This window comes from Zonotrichia leucophrys, chromosome 10, assembly GCF_028769735.1.
Source record: "Zonotrichia leucophrys gambelii isolate GWCS_2022_RI chromosome 10, RI_Zleu_2.0, whole genome shotgun sequence".
Classification (NCBI taxonomy): domain Eukaryota; kingdom Metazoa; phylum Chordata; class Aves; order Passeriformes; family Passerellidae; genus Zonotrichia; species Zonotrichia leucophrys.
In genome coordinates this window covers 13,055,816-13,074,764 of record NC_088180.1, presented here as the reverse complement: position 1 = coordinate 13,074,764, position 18,949 = coordinate 13,055,816, and the positions used below count along the sequence as shown (strand labels likewise).

At 46.0% G+C, this 18,949-nt stretch overlaps 1 protein-coding gene across 4 annotated transcripts in view; it reads right to left on the bottom strand.

The window, feature by feature from the left end:
- The window catches only part of NTRK3 (neurotrophic receptor tyrosine kinase 3), a 222,011-nt gene that overhangs the window by 142,889 nt on the left and 60,173 nt on the right, over positions 1-18,949 (bottom strand). For all 4 annotated transcript variants that reach the window (XM_064721858.1, XM_064721860.1, XM_064721859.1 and 1 more), the window contains 7 exons: positions 18,306-18,463; positions 15,903-16,045; positions 15,223-15,364; positions 12,815-13,111; positions 9,464-9,487; positions 8,618-8,688; positions 6,467-6,569 (listed from right to left, as the gene is read on the bottom strand). In XM_064721858.1, coding sequence (XP_064577928.1) covers positions 6,467-6,569; positions 8,618-8,688; positions 9,464-9,487; positions 12,815-13,111; positions 15,223-15,364; positions 15,903-16,045; positions 18,306-18,463 — 938 coding nt within the window. The remainder of the gene's footprint in view (positions 1-6,466; positions 6,570-8,617; positions 8,689-9,463; positions 9,488-12,814; positions 13,112-15,222; positions 15,365-15,902; positions 16,046-18,305; positions 18,464-18,949) is intronic.

Genomic DNA, 18,949 nt, shown 5'->3' with positions numbered 1-18,949 from the left:
ATTAAAAAATAAATAAACGCCATTCTCTTTCCAGCACCTCAGCTGATGCAGGATCCCAGGTAAGATGAAGGTCACTCATGCAGCTCTTAGCACCACAATGTGAGAAGTGTTGGTGAAAGTCTGAGAGGAGACCCTGCTGGTGCTGAGCTACCCTGGGCACACACCAGCTCTGCCATGGGGTTCCTGCAGGGTGAGTGCTGCACCCAGGGTGGAGCACCCAGGCAGGGACTGGAGCAAACACAGACACCCTGAGTGAGGAAGCCATGCACAGGGAGGAGGAGCCTGCAGGGATATGCTGTGAAGGAGACTTGGGGCTTCTTGGGTCACCTGAATGCCACTGTTTGTTTTTTTGGGGTTTTTTTTCCTGCTTTCAGCAGTGGCCTAAAAAAAGACACCTGGGTTTTGTAACAGCAACCCAAATAAATAATGGCTGGTCAGTGCACTTTGCATTTCCTTTATAAATAACCTATCAATACTTCTGGGAGTGGGAAAATGCTTTACTTCTAGATCTAAATAAATCCTGACTTTTTCTCCTGCAGGGTCACTCAATGCACCTGTCCAGCCAAGGGTGGCTCCCTGCCCCTTCAGACAGCACCAAGGAACAGTGTGACCTTCCAAACCTTCACCTGAACTGAGGGGCAAGGGGCACAAGAATTTAACTGCTGGAGTGAGAGGGATCTGCCTTTGCAAAGAGGAGAAGGAGAAGCCTGTCACAGGCACAGCAGCTCAGGGGACAGCTGGGATCTCTCAAAGGTTTGCCGCAGACCTCAGGGCTTCATAGCAGCTGTCCCTTGCTGCCACCACACAGTTACAGGCTGCATGGCACAGCAGAGGGGGAGACACCTCCCATAAAACCATTAAAGCAGGAAAAGATCTCTAAGATCATTAAGTCCAACCATTCACCTAACGCTGTCTGTTCCACCACTTTACATGTCCCTAAGTGCCAAGTTTTTTTAATTATTAAATTTAATTTAATGAAGCATTTTTAAAAAATCTATGTTTTTTTTCATGCTTCCAGGGACAGATTTCACCCCTTCTTTGAGCAGCCAGTTCCAATGCACGACCACCCCATCAGTGAAGAAATTGTTCCTAATATCCAATCTAAACCTCCCATGGTGCAGCTTGAGGCCTTGTTCTCTTGACCTGTTACCTGGGAGAAGAAACTGACACTAACCTCCTCCAGTCTACAACTTACTTTCAGGCAGTCATAGAAAGCAATATTCAGCAGCTCAAAGAGCTTTATGCTTTATCACCTTGAAGGCATTAAATAAATAAACATAAAAATAGCACAGCTTGCACTGCAGCAGAGCATAAGCAGGTATTTATAGAAGGAAGCCCCAGTGAAACCACTTGCCCTTTCAATCCACTTCCCAGGCAAATAAACCCAAGTAATATTGAGGAGTGGAAGTATATCAAGGGTATTTGCAAGCAAACTGAAGGATACCAGGAAGGAGGACCCCTGGATGCCATCAGTCCCATGCAGCAGCCACTCTGCTCGGATGTTTCAGGGGGCTCAGCACGTCTTACACCCAGCTCAAGGAACACAGCAGCAATGGGTTCCCAATTCCAGCCCACTGCCCTGGAGAGCCATACATCCCCAAAACCCTGGAATTAGCTGTGGCTGCTGATGTATGGCTGTTTCTCTCCTGTGGCTGTGCCGCATTGATAGTACTTTGCTCTTTCTTTCTGCTCCCACTAAATGGCAAGATCCCAGGAGGAAGGAATGAAAGGACCCTGATAACAGATTTCTCCTGAGCAGCAAACCCTTGATGTGCAGGCTCTCCAAGCTGCAGAGAGTTTGTCCATGCCTATACAACAAATAATCAGGGGAGAAAAAAAACAAAATCAGTGTATGAGTACAGCCAGGCTTGGCCAAGGCAACATGGGAGAGAATTAAGCCTCATCTGAAAGGCAGATCATGGCTCTGATATATATAATATATAATATATAATATATAATATATAATATATAATATATAATATATAATATATAATATATAATATATAATATATAATATATAATAATTTCCCCTTCTTTGAACCTGTGGCAATAATTACATATTGAAAGAGAAAAAAATAATTAAAAAATAAATTAAAAATCCAAATCAACTAAAGCAAAAAGCCAGGCACCCAAGATATCTTTGCAGGAGCAACTCCTCCCGAATTAGAACTCTGGAATTGTTCTGCAATCAACTCAGCGGACAGTAACCATCTGTTTATGGAAAAAAATGTTAATGGTCCCCAATCATAATCAAATAGGCAACTGCTTTAAGTACCTTTTAACTAACACTAAATTACAATGGAACGGCTCTGCAAGTATTTCTGACATCCACATGCACATCAGCAGTGCCAGCACTTTGATCAGGGCTATTAGAGCAAATATCAAATAAACTGATAGCAATGGGATTCCTGAAACATTACAGAAAGCGTGGGCAGTATTTGTTTACTGTTCATTTGGTTCTCCCCCACCTCCTTGCTGTTTCTGTTTATTCTGAAAGAAAACACATATATGCATGTGCACACACGTGCACACCACCCACCACAGCAGACCCGGTGCAAGCCTGATCCCTGTGGTTTTCTGTCCAAGGCTGAGCTTCCATGTGAATTCTCCAATGTCCAGAAAGATTTGAGGTGTTTTTATCTGCAGAACATCACCTGAGTTGCCATTCTATTAAGTTCCCTTAATTCCATGGTCCCTGTAAAGGTGTCTGTAAGTCCTGTTCGCTCTCCTCTGGGTGGAACTGGCCAGCACATGAAGAAACTGCAGCACAGAAAGGGGAAATGCAGACAGACAGTGCTGTGCACACACACTTGTGTGCGAGCAGAGAGGCAGCAGGATCACACGTCTTATTTCTTTAGGAAATCAGATTAAAAACCAATCAAGTTTTTGCCAGCTGTAACCAAGTCTGGACCATGGCTGGCATCGGCTCCACTCGAGGAAGAAAACCTTGTTTGGACAATGGAAATAGTTTTTAATCTCAGAGCCTGGAAAACAGTTAATCACAGCAAAACTACAAGTGCTCTTGTCTCTAGACTTTCTCTAGCACCTTTCTCTGCATATCTCAGCTAACTCCATTTGGTTTTTATTGAAGTTGTGCAGCACCAGGGATACATCACAGATACACGTCCTTCATCCCCAGGCAGTTGCAAATGTAACAGAAAACAACTAAAAGGGGAATATATTTTAGTCCATCAACCTAAGCACTTACAGTCTCCATCACTGTGCCATCCAAACATTTTGTATGCCTCAGATCTTTTCTGTGCCATTATTACTCTTTCACAAAATTTAATTTTTCTTAGTCCTGGGACTTGCATGTGGCTTTTTTATTATACTACAAAATTTCATTTCCTGTCATCTGCTGAGATTAAACTTGGATTGGAAGACGCTGTTTACAAGGGTTGTATTGACAAGCCTGACCCCAGGAGGTGAGGTGTAAAGCTCTCCCCTTTGGGTGGGCACTCAGGGAACATGGGACACTGGCCCCAGAGTTGGAGCAAGTAGCGACTGAGAGTAGAATATTAAGCTTGTGGTTCCCATGTGGTCTACCCCATCCCAAATAAACCACCTCCTCGGGACACAGACTAAACCAAAGGAATTACAAATTTCAATGTATGGTTGGTAAGACTCTTTTCTTTTTCCCACATTAATACAGGGCTTTAAAAAGCATCCCAGCCCCTCCTCTGTATACAACAGCCTTCAGCAAGCGGCTGCATTTCTGCAACTTCAACGAGCCTCAGTTTTAACATTCACATCTCCCAGTGGTTTTCACTCCACTGCCTCTCTGTTGCTCACTTTCCACACACAAAAAAGGAGCTTTGTTTGCCACTTCCCTGCCGCCTCCACCACCCCAGCTCCAGTGAGCTCCCGGCTCCCCCCAGCTGCCTCAGACCACCCCTGTTCCCTCCCAGCCAGAGCAGCCAGAAAGGGGCTCTGACCTCGCCATGGTAATGAATGCCCTCTCTGGAGGGAGCAGGGATGGCCCAGAGCCAGGCTGGGCGAGCCCAGCTGAGGAGCACAGCGCGTCAGAGCCGCTCTCAAAGGAGCTTTTGTTGGTGCCAGAGCTCCAGCCCAGCGAGGCACGCTCAGCTCTGCAGGCTTCCCACCCTGGATCAGCAACAGGCTCTGCTGCAGTGCTCCAAGGGTGTGCCACCAGCCAGAAGAAGACAAAAGTGGGCAAACCATCCCCTCAGAGTCCTCTCCCAGCACACATCCCTCAAGCCACAACATCTTTCTTTCCACAAAGGCAGCTGGGGTGTTGGACACTTGGTACTGAGGTTGGTGGGCAATCCATCAGGCTGGCCCAGGGAGCCTTCCAAGCTCAACGTGACATCCAGCTTTGTCAGTCCGCGCTCACCTCTCTCGAGGAAATAAACCATCTGCTCAGCACTTGGAGAAACAGAAGGAAAAAGATGTACTCAGAAAGACTCATGAGGTGCTTTAGGTAACATGTCCAACACGAGCACACAATGTTCTGCATCTGACAAAATCAACAGGAAAAACCTGCTCCTGCAGGCCTGCCAAGCTGGGATTTCAACAACAAGTGGCAATATATCAGCTGGCAACAAACAGCTCCCGAATCAGGGATGCACTTGCCCAAAAAGATTCAGGGTTTGGATTTTTTTTTCCTTAGTAAATGATAACACACTGGGTGCCACAAAGGACGTCTCCTGCCCATGAATTAACTGAGCAGAATTTAGGCAGTGTGAGCAGGCTATGGTGGTGCCTATGACAATTGTGACTCAATCTCCCTGGTTTTGAAGATGTATTTATCTTCTGTTAACTCCATTTCCCCAAGCAAAGCAAATAAAACTTGTAGAAAATTTGCAGGGTTTTGGTTTCATATCAGAATTGGAAGAAACACAGCATGAGGAGGAAAGCAGACTTTTCTAGCTAAGCAATTTTGCCTCCATTAAACTTCACACACAAAGGCTCATTATGGCACCCCCCTCTTGTTTCTGGGAATGCAGAATATCCACTGACATACTTATCCAAACACCTCTAAACACATACACACATCTGTTCACCAAGACTTGTTACTCACATTAGGCTCACTTCACTCCCCTTTGATTCTTCCACTGCAGTCAGATGTTACTTTTCCTTTTCATATTTATATCTCAAAGCTCCATCAGTGGCACATGCCCAAGCACTTCCAAAGTGTTCTGACAAATCCCTCCAGAAAGCACATAACATCATCCCAGTTTTACAGATGGGGAAATTAGAGCAGAGGCAGAGGTTAAGACAGCTAATTGCCTATGGCCACTAAGTGAGTCAGTAGAAGAGCTGGGAATTGATCCCAGGAACCATGTCTTCCATTCCTCTACTCCACCCACCAGTCAGTACACTCCACCAGATGGTTCTTATCATTGGACATATGGACTAAATATTCCTAAGTTGGTGTAGAAGATTCACTGTTTAATTAAATGTCCTGTCCTCTATCTCCATAGGATGCATAGGAGAAATTCCAGCCAGAATCCCATCTGGGCCCACTCAGGAAATGTCTACGTGAAGAAAACAAAGCCCTAGGCAAGTGCAGGGAACATTCCCAAACCTATCAACCTGCCCTGAAGCAGAGACCACAGCAAGGCAGGAAATAGGCAGTGATTCTGGAGCCTTAGGAGAAGCTCATGTTTGTCAAAGCCTGGCTTCAAACAGTGCATGCATGAGCCACCAGTTAGGCTGGGAACTACTTTGTCAGGTGAAGGTTCTTCCTTCAGCCTTCACCAGGCACCACCAACACTGCCCAGCTGGAGATACCAGCAGAGTCACAAAAAGCAGATGGCACACAATTATCTGCTCCTGGCATTGGCTCTGTCTCACCACAGAGCCAGTGTCCCTAGGACAGAGACCAGTTCTGCCTGCAAACATCAAACGCCTTCTCACTTCACAGTCACTATCAGTGACACTTGAAATAAATTTCTAAAGTCATTATTCACGACACAGAGGAGAAAACCTTTCATCAGAGAGTCATCAGAAAATGACTTTCCACACCACTGCCTGCCCAGTATGGACATGAAGTGACAGCATCATCTTGGTCCTCACTCAGAGATAGGCACAGGGTGGCTGCACATGCCTTCCCAAGTGATCTCAAACCAATTTCACATCCTTCCGTCCCCCTGCACACCCTGTGCACCACCAAGTCCATAAAACAGATTTCACCCAAGACCCTGCTGTCCTGAACACAATGCAGGGCTGGAGGGAGCAGACTCAAAGCTCTCCTGGACAACCCGTACATGAAGTTATATACTCAAAGGAACACACATCCACACTTGTGCCCACAGAGGCTCACACAGGTGAGAACCACCAGCCCACTTGTCTCCATTACTCTCTCAACAAGCAGAAGAGGACTGCACTCCCTTTAGAGGGCTTTGCATTGTAGGAATAAAGCCACAACACCTTTCCACGTGTGCTATAAGAGCCGGGCAATCCTGGAAGGTGCCTCCTGCTCGGGGAAGGCGGCTGCACCTACCTTTCATCCCAAACTTGGAGCGCCGGCCATACTTGTTGATCATAATAAAGAGCACGACCAAGAGGACACAAGCAAAAGCTGCCAGCCCAACCGCTATGGAAACCTGGAAGGAAAAAGCCTTAGAGTCAACACAGAGGAATTCAGGGGTTTAAATTAGAAACACAGCACCTCCTTGACCATTTAGCCTTTCTGTAGGCTCATGTGGATGCCATGGGACAGAGAAAGAGCAAGCATTTCTCACAGCAGCTTTGCGAGAATTTTTAGGGAGTTGTAAGGATGTGATAACTTGTTAAGTATAAACAATCTGCAGGTGGTGTTTTTCTGCTTTGTCTTTCTGTTATTCTCAAGGATGGTGTATGAGGAAGGTGTTTTTGTTAGCTAGCCAATCAAATGAAATCTATTGTATCACTCTATAAAAACCGTGCGGTTCTCTTGAATAAAGCTTTCTTTGCTCTTTCTACAACACTGCCTCCTGCCTGGTCCTGTGTCATCCTCAGTGCAAGAGTGACAGGCTCACACTATCTGTGCACGTATATAGCTGCGATATCCACAGCTGCAGCCCTGTGGATATCAGTTATGGAGGAAAACACAATCTAAAGCAGCAGGCCCTGACACAGCTTGGAGACATTGCAGGCTTTTTGCAGGGCTGGGAGGTCTGGGATCTTGCCATCAGTGATGCTGTTCTGGTACCAGGTTTTCCCAGCCTCTCACTCCATATATCTTCAGGGGAAAAAAAGGGCTCTGCTCAAATGCCTGGGCTCTCCCTTCCCTGCATCACATCCCAAGCCTCCATTTCAGACATCAGCTCTTTGCCATGACATCACAACACTGAAGCTATTCAAAGCTAAGCCAGGAGCACAATTCTGCCTCCATCCAAAAATCCCTTAGGACAGAGTGAGAGAAAATAACACAACACAAAGAGAAAACAGAAGAAATTAAGTAGAACTAAGGAGTTTTTCCTTGTAAAACATCTGAGTTTTCCAAAGGCCTCTAACAATTCCCTATTGATTGTAATTTTACTAGTGAATATAGTAGAGCAATGTCCAAGTCCTTCACTGGAGCTGTGGTTCCACTGTGGCAGTGTACAAGCAGGGAAAGAAAACCTCTTTGCCCTAAAGGGTTTGCAATCCCAGGCTCATTTTAATATTTATGAATATTTATTCCTTCCAGTCTTTGCTCAAAATACTTTTTATTGCATTGATGTAAACAACAATTTCTCTGGCATGTGTCCAATTGTTCTGTACTAGGTCTTGTGATCCATTTAGACTGCTTCCTTTTACAAAACTGTATTCTGCTATAATAGAAAATACATCATTTAACTAAGAAGAAGTAATTTCATTTTGCAATCCTTTTCCCCGCTCTCGGTACATTTGTTATAATATTTTTAAATTTTTATTTTACACTCTATTTTCATCCCCAGTTTGTTTTCTGTGCTTTATATTTAATAATCAGTGCACATTATTACTCCAGCCTCACTGTTCAAAGCTTCCACTTCAGTTAAAGGAGGTTTTCTCTTAGATGAGAACTGAAACCAGGGTGGACTGAGTTTTGCTTATTCAATTGACACCTCATGGATTTCAGTATCTTAAAATTTTCACAGAATTAGAGCAATTGTGTAACGTGCTAATTTTTTCTTCTATTACTTATGAATATTTTTTTTTTCTTTTTTCTACTAGGATTCTGCAGAAGAAAGACAATGCTGAGCTCTGATAAACACTAAAATTACTTTCCTTTTTCATTTTAGGCATGTCCTACACAGCAGGAGAGAGGGCAAACAGACATTGACAGAATTGAACCAAACCAAACCCAGGTCCCTCACCAGGGTAATCTTAACAGATCAATAACAGTCCAAAACACACAATTTTCCTGCTTGTTTGTTCTCCGGGTGCTACTTCTTAAGAGTGAGAATTCCTGACCTTGGCAGCAGAGACTTCACAGGATGCCTTATTTTCAAAGGGTTCCCTGGTTCCACACTGCAGACCCAAGAGGATCAGATGGTTTGTGTCAGTATTTTACTGGCCCAACACAAGCCACAAAATCCTTCTGATTGTTGTTTGAGTCATAAAGGAAGAGATTTCCCTTGCAAACATCTCAAAACAGCAGAGAAATACAAATACTGAGCAGTTCTGTAGAGAAGAGACCAGGACTCACCCCAAAAGTGTCCTCCTCTGGTTTGTGGGTCACAGTGATGGGTGGGGTGGGACTCACTTCATAATCACCGACTGAAACCAAAACACCAGAGACAGAAAACTCAGTGTGGCTCCCGTGGGACTCCCAGCACATTCCAACAGCAGTGCCTGACCTAAGAAGATTCGGTTCACCCCTAAAAGAGGCTGAAACTTTCTGTTCCAGAAGGCACAAATCAACCATCAGAGAGTTCCCTTTCTCAATCAGCAGACCAGCACTATGCTGATGCTGTTCCAGCCTCACAAATGAGAAACATTTGGGTGCCTGGTGTTCTGGAACAGGTTCCCACCACCCTTGAGCTCTCCTCCTAGCTTTCAGAAATCTACTCAGCTAAGTGGGGTTAAAACACAACTGACCCCAGCAGAACTTGATCTGAACAAAGAGTAAGTTGAATGCTTTTTGTGGTGTGTAGTGTTTTGGGAGGGGAGAGAAGAATCTGCTGAAGAAACATGACAGATGTGAGTCCTGCTTCTCATCCCAGCCCACATCACAGAGATGTTGTTGTTGTGGACAGCCCAGCCTGCATGAAACTAAGATCCTTTTTGCTATACCAGAACCAACCATCATTTCCTTTATAGGATCTACTTTGGGAACCACTAGAGGCAGATGAACACCTCCTGGTCTCATGAGATAATTGAGCTGGTCACAAGCTCCCCAACAATCTTGTTCATGCACAGGGAAGCCAGGGCTGTGTGCAGCCTCCACCAACATGCCTCTGGCTTTCTCCTTTTGCTATGTAAATCACAGAGGGGAAGGGGAAAACACAGAAGCAAACCAGCCACAGAATTCAAAAGGCAAGGAGACACTTACTTGAGACAAAGCTGTCCGTACTCTCTGTGGGAAGGACAAAGAGAGAAGCAACACAGTTAGCAGCACAGCAAAGGAAGAGGGGTCTCCTTCCCCACCCACTTCAGATATACTCCACCACCCCAAAGAACCCAGGAAAAAAACTTTTCATTTTTTCCTCTTGGGCAGCCGCTCCTGGAAATTGCAGCAGATTTGCCAGCCGGACATGCTGTATATCAGGCTGGAGAACCTTGGGCTGAAAGAGCAGGGAGGGATACTACTGTGAGGCCAAAATGGAGAAAAAGTAGCACTTTTGAATGATATGTAAACACCCTGCTTTCAGCAAAGCTCAACAGACACACAGGGCTCTGCAGGATGGAGGTGGAGGGGAGAGAACAGGCTTTGCCTTGCATGGCAGTGTGCACCCATGGATAAAATCCTTCAAGGATGAGGAACAACTCCAATGGAGGAGAGCCCAGCTTGGGGCTGGGAGTTAGAGGAACCTCCTGTGACCTGCTATTGATGAGCCACTCAGAACAGCTGATAGCTCCTGAACTGGACAGCAAGGCTGTGGCTGTCCAAAAGCTGCCTCTTGCCCGAGACAAGAAGAGCAGGCCCTGCTGTCAGCCTGCTGGCTGCTCCAGCCTGTTCAGCAAAGCTCCTCCAGCTCCAGAGGTGGCTGAGGCCCCAGACAGTGAGGCCTAAAGCCCTCGGTGACACTCCGTTTACACAGAGTGAGAATCATGTCAGCTTCCAATCCACTTGCCCATGTAAGAAACTGAGCCTGATATTAACTGGATATTAACTGGAGTTTGCACAGCTTTGCTGGCAGAGGAGGATGCTGGAATGCTCACACTGGAGCACGGGTGAGGTTTGGGAGTGTAAACCAAACCCCAGGTGACAAACATGGCTTTCCAAACCAGGGGAAAAAACCTGAACCAATATTTTTGTTTTCAGTCAAGCAAAAGAGAAACTTTCCTTGGCTTTTTCTAGCAAGAGGAAAAAAAAAAAGAAAACAATATTTTATTTGGAGACTTTTTCTTCTCTATTGAGGCAGAGTCTAGTCATAAAATTCTTGCTGCCTCTACATTTTCCCCTTTCCATTTTTCTCTGCTGGACTAAGCAATTTCAAGAGAAATGCACAAAAAGGCTCTTTTTCCATTAAACCCTATTTTTCCAAGCATAAAAAATAGCCAAGGAATTTCAGCCAACTTGAGTTCTGTGAGAAGTTCTCAAAGAACTGAACACTCATCACAGGTACATTAACTTCTGGGGATTAAATATGGAGTTGGTAGCCTGTGGCAGAGATACCAATGACAACATGCAATGAGATTTTTACAGGAAATTACATAAATTTGTCCTGGGAGCCACTGCCCTGCAGCATCAGAGAGAAGGCAGATATGGCATGTCCCAGATCCCAGCTTCTAACAGCACCTTGCTCCTCTCTGCCTGGAAAGCAGAGTGTGGCCTTTTACCAATGAGAGATTTTTGACCAGGGAGTGCTAAAATACATGGTCATTGTTCCTTTTCTATGCTGACAAAGTCTTCCAGGCACTGTGCTTTCATTAATTAATTGAGAATAATAATCTCACCCTGGGTAGTGACAGCAAAGCCCTTGCACGTGTGAATTGCTGTAAGCATCAAGGGGTTTGAATGAGCCACGCTGGGGAACCTTCAGTGTGTGGCATTTTCTGAAGGAATCTACCTTCAAATGGGAAATTATAAACGTCAGCTGCAGTGAATGTATGTGCCAGCTGTGGTAGTGGACAAAGCAACAAGCTTCAAGGAAAGTAAATTACATCCTGCATTGGGCTGACAGGGTCTGCCAGGGTGAGGAATGGCTTGGGACTTTGGATCAGAAGAAATAAAGGAAATGGGTCAGCAGCTGCTGAGAGATGGTTCATGGTCAGTAAGCATCCCACACCAACAGGAGCCATGAGTGGAGCTGCATTCACAAGGGCAATATTTTACATGTATTCACAGAGCCCCATTCTCCCAGAGCCCCTAACACAAGATGCTCTTCAAACATCAATGTGCTTTTCCACACCACAGCATGGCTCAGATTCCTTTCCAAATTCAGCTCTCCAGAACAGCATATCTGCCTCCCTTTCCTGCAGGTCCAGCACCTACTTAGGAGCTGCCCTCGTTTCACAGATGGGGAAATTGAGTCACAAAGGTGGGACCTGACAGAGCTGACACTGCAAACCTGTGCGCCTCTCCTCACCCACCTATATTTGATAAGCTCTTCTGCCCTGACAGAAGGAAACATAAATAGGTCAGATAGTCAAACAGGGCAGCATCCTTGAAGTCAGAATACAAATTTTCCACTCCCATCCATATCAGCTCATTTGTTCAATTGTCAGATCTTCAAGGCAGAGATTTGGGTTTGCATTTATGATATTTGACCTGCGGGAAAACTCTGTGTACATATATGGTGTGATATAAATAATAAATGAGAGTACCGTTGGTATTTTGCTATATTTAGCAAACGCCCTATTTTGCTGGATTTTCTTGGGCTGCAGGGGCCAATTTAGAGCTGCCACTTTCTCATGGCATCATTCCTGAAGGCAGCACAGAGATCTTAACTCCATGATGGCCAGTGTGTTATTTCACTGTCAGGGATGCTCCTACAGAGCAGACAGACCAACACAGAAGTCTCTACAGTGCTTCCCAGAGATGAATCTTCATATCCTCAAATGGATTTTTTTTTTGCACTTTAGCTGTGAATCACCAGGGAGTGCAACAGGGAATTCCGAGCAATCAGTTAAGAAATCCCAGCAAACTGATGCAAAGTGACTAATTGAGCTGTCGCATCTTTTGTAGCCCTGTCATCCTGGAATTGCACATATTGCATTTGGAAAGAAAACAATCCTGACACCGCTGCATCCCGCTTTAATCATTTCACAGATGTAAGCTGGAAGTAAAAGAAACAAAGGGACAGGCTGCATCACTTCAAAGGCTTTTCCTTTCTATAGCTTATGACTACCTCACAGCAGAACAGTTTCTCTAGAAAAAATTCAACAATCTCTTTAGGGCACACAAAAGGAAATTCAAAATAATTGGGCAAACTTATGTCCTATTCCCAGGGAAATTCCTAAAGGTCTTTTGAATAAGTATATAAATACACTGCAGAATATGCTACAAAATAAAATTATTTAAAGCAGTTAGCACCTCTCCCAGCACTGAAGAGTTCATATGACGCCACTGTGGAGGAAAATCATATTGGTCAGAAAAAGAGTCTGCCAGGGGTCACCTCTTCCAACCTAACATGCAGACAAAGCCAGCTGGGGTTGCCAAGGCCTTGTTGAGGTGCAAGGGCCATAGTAAGACCTTCGGATTGCAAGGAGCCCTGATGAGACAAACTGAATATCCTACCTGGAAAAGGCTTTTCAAGGAAGTGTCCTTTGATGGTTTGGTTGGCCGAGCCCAGCTGGTTGGTGGCCACGATGGTGTAGTTGCCATTGTTGTAGTGGGTGGGTTTGTTGAAGAGCAGGCAGCCCTCAGACACCTCCCCTTGCTGGTAGAACTCCATGCGGATGATCTCGGTCTCGCGGAGCACCTGGCCGTTGTGCAGCCAGTGCAGGGTGGGAGCTGGGTTCCCGTGCACTGCAAACGCAATGCAGTGGTCCATGTGCAGCACCGGCTCCTCCAGAGTAAGGATGCGAGGGGGATCTAGCAGAGAGAAACATGGCAGGCTCACAGCAACCTCCACCCAACGCCACCACTCTGTGCACACCACTGAAAACCTCCAAAATCGCTTGAGCCTTCTACTCTTCCCATGGATTTCTGGAAAGAGGCAGTGCTGTCACGAGAACCTCTCCATCCTTTCTCAAAGGAGGATCTGAGCCATGGCCAGGCCTCTTGGCCTTCCAAACAGGGGTATAAATAAAAGACAGGGATGGAAATTTCAGCCCAGGAACAATTAAGCTCAAACTGTCCTGCCAACATCTACTGCTGCTCTCCTTCCCCCAAGGGATTCCGGGGAGACTGCCTGTCCCCATTAAGGAGGATACGGTGACGTAGCACTGCTACATTACATTACAGATGTGCAAGGTGCCCGTGGGAGGTCTCCAGTCACACCAAGCAATTCTGGATTGCATAGCTGTGGAAGCAAACATCCCTCAGAGACTGTCTGTCCTTGGGGGCTTTGACTGCCTGAATATCCCAAAGGAGTTCTCACTCGCCGAACAGCCTCCAGGGGTGTTTTAATTAAAGGGAGTAGAGTGGGAGAGGGATAAGAAAAGCAAAAACTCCACCTGCAATTTATTGCATATGCATTGTCTTCCCCTTGGGATGCGCCGAGAATTCAAATGTTGCTCTGCTATAGCTTCTGAAACCCCATTTACAACGCCTACTCCTAAGGTCCCAAACCCCAAGGCTGGCAAGGTCTGAACTAGAAGAACAAGTTTTGTGCAAAGAGACATGACACAATGATGTATGTCTTCCCTAAAACTCTCCTTTTCCTGCTGCCATCCAGCTGCAATGACAATCCATTCGGCATCCACGAGGAAGAAAACCAACATACCAAATTTGACCCATCTTTGTGAAAATGACAGTGAATTTTTAAGTCAGTGAAGGTGACAAAAAGGTGCAGAGCTGGTTGGAGCTCAGCAAAATTCTCCCAGCAGCACCCATCTACCCTGAACCACAGAGTCGTGTCCCAGCCACCCTCTCTCGTTCGCCAGCCCAGATCCGCATGTGGCTTGTTCATATTTCCTGGCAAGGGGATTCAAAACAGGCAGCCACCTACATGCACAAACCCAGATCTTTCCAGTGTAAAATTACAGCCTGACTGATGGCTCTGTGCAACAAGAGCAAGGGTAGCAGAAACTGTCAGCAGCTTAGAGGATTTCATGGGTGAAAATAAGCATGGGCATAGTGCTGTTGAAAGGGTGGAGGAACAGATGCTAAAACACCGTGCAAAAAACATCCATCTGCTGACCAGTCAGCTCTGAGCTGGGCTGAGCTTTAATTACCTCCATCCTTCAGTCCATCAATAGCACTTATTGGAAGGAAGATGAAAGTAGTAAAGCATCACACAGGATGAATGGGTTTACCAAGAGTAGCCAGAATCCCACAAGGGTCTCTGCTCTACACGGCAAGGTTGAGGTGAGGGACTGATTTTCAAACTACAGAGTAAGGGCAAATATTACAGACACAGCAAAATAGAGCAAATCTCAGCTGCTTGAGACCACAAAGCTGTGTAAACTTCCTTTTAAGGTCAGGGGTTTGTTATATTAGAAAGCACAAAGAAAGTTGAGCTACTTGCAGATAAAAGTGAACAGTTCAAATTTGACACGTGCACATTTATATGACATTTGAAGTTTAACTTTGTAGGATCTGACCTGAGAAAAAACCCTTATATTCCTGAAATTAGAGGCAAGGTTTAAACTGTCTTTAGCGAGAGTGCCATTGAACCTTCACATAGCACCAAGACAAGAAACTTTGCTTTTGTTAAGAGATTTTTAGTCCCTCTATGGCTTTCCTTTAGTCTGTTGAATATTCCAATACACAGGCAGGAAATTCCCACCACCACCACTGTGGCACTGCTATTCCTTCCCTGTTCTTGTGCTCATTTCTGGATTAATGGAGGCATCAGGAAAGCAAAAATTACTGACATTTGAGAGGGAGATCTGTGTGAGGATCCACCTCCAGCTCAGCTCCTCCTAATCTTCATGCCCAAAACCAGTATGACACAGGTAGCAAGTGGCCATGCATTCAAGCAGCTCCCAGGGCAGCCCCTCTGGACTCTGCATGGACAAGGGCTCTCCACTGGTACTTACAGTAGACAGTGAGCAGCACACTGGCATTGCTCATCCCCACCACGTTCTCAGCAATGCAGGTGAGCAGGAATCCATTGTCCTCGCTGGTGACATTCACCAAGGTCAAATTGATGGCATGAACATTGGTCCAGTTGAGGTTGGTCTAAAAATCCCAGAGAGAAATACAGACAGAAATCAGTGTCTGGGGGGTCCTTTCCTCCCCTCTACCAACCCCAGAAAAGGAGCATCACAGTTTCCATGTGAGGTCGTCTCCAAAATCCAAAGACAGAAGGAAGGTATTTCCTCACCTGATCAAACACAGCAAATCTTGTAAATACTGGGAAGGGGACAGCCATGGCATTATAGCACTGATAAACATGGCCAGCCTCTAGAAAATCTTACTTAGCTATTGCAAATAGGTCATTTCACTGGAGTTCCATCAGAAGACACGAGTTCATTCAATCAGGGAGCACTGAGCTCTGAAGCTCTCTCATCTTCACTTTCTGACCATAGAGAAGGAAGGTTTTGCTCCCTTCTGGGAATTCCCTGCTTCTCATGTGGATAGAGCATGGCTTCAGCTTTCCTTTGCATACAACAATTTCTCTTTTCTCATACCATCTGCCATGCATGCACTGACCTGGGAAACCCTGGGGGCTGCTTTGGCAGAGGCACAGGCAGCACTGGGGTGTTGCAGTCCCTACCTGGTGGGTGTTGATGGAGTGGAGTTCAGCCACTGTCCAGTCCACGTCCGGCAGCGGCGATCCTGAGCCGTTGCAGGTGATGACCGCGTTCTCCCCTTCCCGCACCGTCAGGTTCACGTGGCTCACACTGATCTCAGGAAGGTCTAGAGGAGACAAAGAAACTGCTCAGGTCTGGGGCAGAATTTTCTACAGCCAGGAACAGGAAGTGCGCGGACCCAGATCCCACCAAGCTGTTTTCCAAATCAACCTCCAGCACCCTGAGATGAGTAGTATGAGGCAACAGAATGTCTATGCCCTACCAAGAAAAGGAGGGGTGTTGGACATTGGACATGTGCCAGCTGAGCAGACCCTCTCATCAGCTTTGAATCCAAAAGTTGCTGTCCAGTTCTGGCCACTCATTCACACAACTCCCATACCCATCTCTCTACTCCCAGAGAAGCTGCTCACGAGGGCAGTCACTGGGGATGAGAAAACTGTGTATGCTGGGAGAGGATCCAAGGCATCCCCACCCACAGGGACAAGGCACAGAGCACTCAGCATTCCAGGTGAAGGAAGTGTCCCTGTAATTTATAACAATCAGGAAAAGATGACCAAGGCTGTGTCCTCATATTAACTGCAGCTCTTCTAATAGAAGGTGCCCTTGTTCTCCCTCGGTGGTAGCAGAGGAATTCACTGATTTATGGTGGCTCTGATTTACACCAGTTCCTTGCTTGCTGCCACGGGCACCAAATATCCTTGTGAAGGGAAACAAGACAGTGCTGGTTGCAAGAAGGCCAAAGAGTTTTCCTGAACAGGGGAGATTTTTAGAGGCAAATTGAGCAAGCAGGGCAGGAGAAACTGACCAGGGGTCCCATCCCATCATAGGGCAGCAGCATCCATCATGCCAAGGCAAAGTCATGGATGGGGGCACACACACCCTTTCATGGCCATCAGAGAGTGACACCAGGAAGGAAAGAGCATTGTACTGATTAGGATGATGCCAGAAGAAAGAAAGCAGCAGTCAAAACCTGGCAAAGCTGCATAGGTGGCAGGAATAAGGGAGAGGGAGATGAGAAGGACATGTATGTTTTCTCCAGGCTGAGCTGATACCAAACATGGCCACACCAAGCCATGCCAGCCCTCAGCACCAAAGGACAAGGATATATCAACATCCCTGGAGACTTAATGCTTGAACAGAAAGATTCCTCTGGAGGAAAGCAGACCACTGTGGCTCCCTGCTCTTTCAGGAGTATGCATGGTCAGGGGAGATGCTTGCCCTGCACACCAGCACATTTTTTCTCCCAAATCAGCACCCTGCTGTCCCCTATAGTCTAATGCCACCATTGATGGAGCCATCTCTCCTCCTCTCCCTGATCCCTCAGGATTTTTTGTTGTTGTTTAATCCTTGCAGCTTATTCATCCCATGTGGGGCGGAAATTACAGCGCTCGCAAATCTTTTTAGTTCATCCACACAAAGGCACACTTTGGCCAATTTCCAAAGCTTAAAGGGACAGGGTGAACTTGGAAAAAAAAAAAAAACCAACCAAAAAAACCAACTAACCAACAAAACAACAAAAAAACCAAGTCATGCAAATCCAAACATGCATGCTGTTTGTCTACTACTGCTACAAGCAACAAGCCCAAATCCCTAGTACAGAGGATGATTATATAAAAAAAAAAAAAAAAAAAAATCTGGTTTTCCTCCTTTTTTCAGCCTGTGAGTTTGACAGCTGCTTGTGTACAGACTGTTTAATTGCTCTGTGGAAGGTACATCTCTTTTTCCTTACTCTGCAAGGGATGCTTTCCAGTAATAGCAATAGCAGAGCAAAACCTGACACCAAACAGGCAGCTGATGTGTGAACAAGGTGAAGGGAAAAGGGATAACTATTGAACATGCCTCGTGTTGCTCCTGGGGCCGCTGGACTCTTTTAAACATCAGCAGGAAATAGAAAGAGATATAAAGTCACTTCTGGCTCTTCCCTACAGATATGGGATTTCAATTGAAAAATAAAACAAAAGAAAATGAATAGAGACATGTATTTCCTAAGAGTAATTACAGAAGATTCTGTGTCAGTGTCTTTTAACAATATGCTGCTTCTAGGATTCATTAGGCACAGGAAGATCTACATGAAACAGCTCTTTTCAAGACATCACAAGCCTCACTACAGACACTTTGTCAGGCAGCAGCATTGCAGTGAAGAAAATGCCCCAAATCACCCAATATCTTTCATAAGCACATAAATAGCATCCTTACATTTACCCAGATATTCTATTTTTAATGTACAAACTATCCCAACCAGCTTCAATCCTCTTGCTCTCAACCATGTAATCGAGATCCTGCTGCCTCAGGTTGCTGAAGCTGCAGTGCTGGATTGTTCAGGGATCCCTCCAGGCCTCCCTCATGTCCATCCCAGGCATCCTTACCACACTGGGTGATGTTCATCTCCTTCAGGGTGATGATGGCTGCATCCATGGTCATGCAGTAGAGATCCTGGTACTGTAGGTTTGCCTCGCTCTTCTCCTGCCAGAGCTGGATCCAGCGGATGTCACAGCTGCAGTTGAAGAGGTTCCTCTCTAGTCTCCTGTGAGCAGAGAGAGGTGAGAGAGGATGGTGGGATGGGGAAGGATGAGCAGAGCTGTCACCTGGCTCTGGGATCCCCAAGGAGGGCAGCTACCATGCATGTGTAAAGCTGAAGTAGAATCTTCTCTGCGTTATCCACCTGGGGTCTTCTGGCACTTATTACTCCTGTCTTTGCCACAGTCACACATCCCTGCATTCACAGTCTCCTTCATGAGTGCACACAAGGTTTTACACCTCTCAGGGCAGCACAAAGACACATTCACTGTCCCTCACCACAAGATCTGCACTACTGTGGCCTGGTCCCACTGTCACCCAGACACCCAGAAGATTCACCCCTCAGCAAAGGAGCAGACAGCTCTCTACTGCCCTAAAATACCAATTTACACCTTCAAATCCCACTTCAGTGGTGGTCCTAGACTCTGCTGGGCAAAGCACAATCCAGGCCCCCACAAGCACTCAGAGAAGCTGGCAGCTCTTCTCCCAAGTT